Consider the following 1291-nt stretch of genomic DNA (forward strand, 5'->3'; position numbering starts at 1 on the left):
TTAATAAATCCCATACAGATGGCACCTAAAATACTCCACCTTAGAGAGGAGTCATAAAAAGGTTGCTGTGTATTGGTGTCTACTGTTGATGTCACCCCAATCTGGGAAGGGGGGGATAGAAAGGAGATGGACAGACATAAAGATAGGGAGAACACAACCAGGGAAAAGGGAGAATTCATAGAACTCATAGAATCATAGAGCTGGAAGGGGCCATACAGGCTATCAAGTCCAACCCCTTGCTTAATGCAGGATCAGCCTGGACCATCCCTGACATGTGTTTGTCCAGCCTCTGTTTAAAGACTGCCAGTGAGGGCTTTTCCTCCTTCTCTGGCTCGGGTACTGCTGCCAAAATGAATAATATGGTGACCATCCGGATGAGGAAGTTAATGACGAACAGGGTGCTCCAGCATAAGCAGATGGTGATGCATGTCCTTCATCCTGGAAAAGCCACCGTCCCCAAAACTGAGATCTGTGAGAAGTTGGCCAAAATGTACAAAACAACCCCTGATGTCATTGTTGTCTTTGGCTTCAGGACTTATTTTGGGGTTGCGAAAACTACCAGTTTAGGCATGATCCACGATTCCCTCGACTATGCCAAGAAGAATGAGCCAAAGCACAGATTGGTGAGGCACGGCCTGTACGAAAAGAAAAGAAAACTTCTAGAAGGCAGCGCAAAGAGTGTAAGAACAGGATGAAGAAAGTCAGGAGCATGGACAAAGCGGACATGGGGGCAGTCAAGAAGTGAGCCAGCCAGCAGATTTCACAGAACAGCTGAATTACCCTAGGAGGAAATACGTGCTGATTTAGCAGCTGGTCTTCAAATTAGTTTGATAAAAAATCTGGAAAAAAGACTGCCAGTGAGGAGGAGCTCACACACACCCCGGTAGCTGATTTCACTGTCGAATAACTCTTACTCTAAAAAAAATGTTCCCCTAATATCCAGCCAGTAATTTTCCGCCTGCAATTTAAACCCATTATTGCGAGTCCTATCCTCTGCTGCCAACAGGAACAGCTCCCTGCCCTTCAGATACTTAAAGAGAGCAATCATGTCCCACCTCAGCCTCCTCTTCTTAAGACTAAACATTTCCAACTCCCTCAGCCTTTCCTTGTAGGGCTTGGTCTCCGGGCCCCTGATCCTGGAGGAAAGAAGGGCTAAGGGGGAAGGAAAAAAAAAAGGCATGAGGGGAGGAAGGAGGCCGGGCTCAAGATGTAATGTGGGAAGGGATCAATATATATGAAGCTGACTTATACTGAATAAGACCATTGATCTGGTTAGCTGATAGGGTTGCAA

General features: G+C 46.2%; 1 protein-coding gene across 1 annotated transcript; it reads left to right on the forward strand.

Moving 5' to 3' along the window:
- Positions 1–350: 350 nt before the first annotated feature.
- LOC130486056 (40S ribosomal protein S24-like) lies at positions 351–745 on the forward strand. The gene is given in 2 exon segments (XM_056859234.1): positions 351–647; positions 650–745. Coding segments are annotated over 2 exon segments (393 nt in total).
- Positions 746–1291: the final 546 nt, after the last annotated feature.

This window comes from Euleptes europaea, chromosome 13, assembly GCF_029931775.1.
Source record: "Euleptes europaea isolate rEulEur1 chromosome 13, rEulEur1.hap1, whole genome shotgun sequence".
NCBI lineage: Eukaryota > Metazoa > Chordata > Lepidosauria > Squamata > Sphaerodactylidae > Euleptes > Euleptes europaea.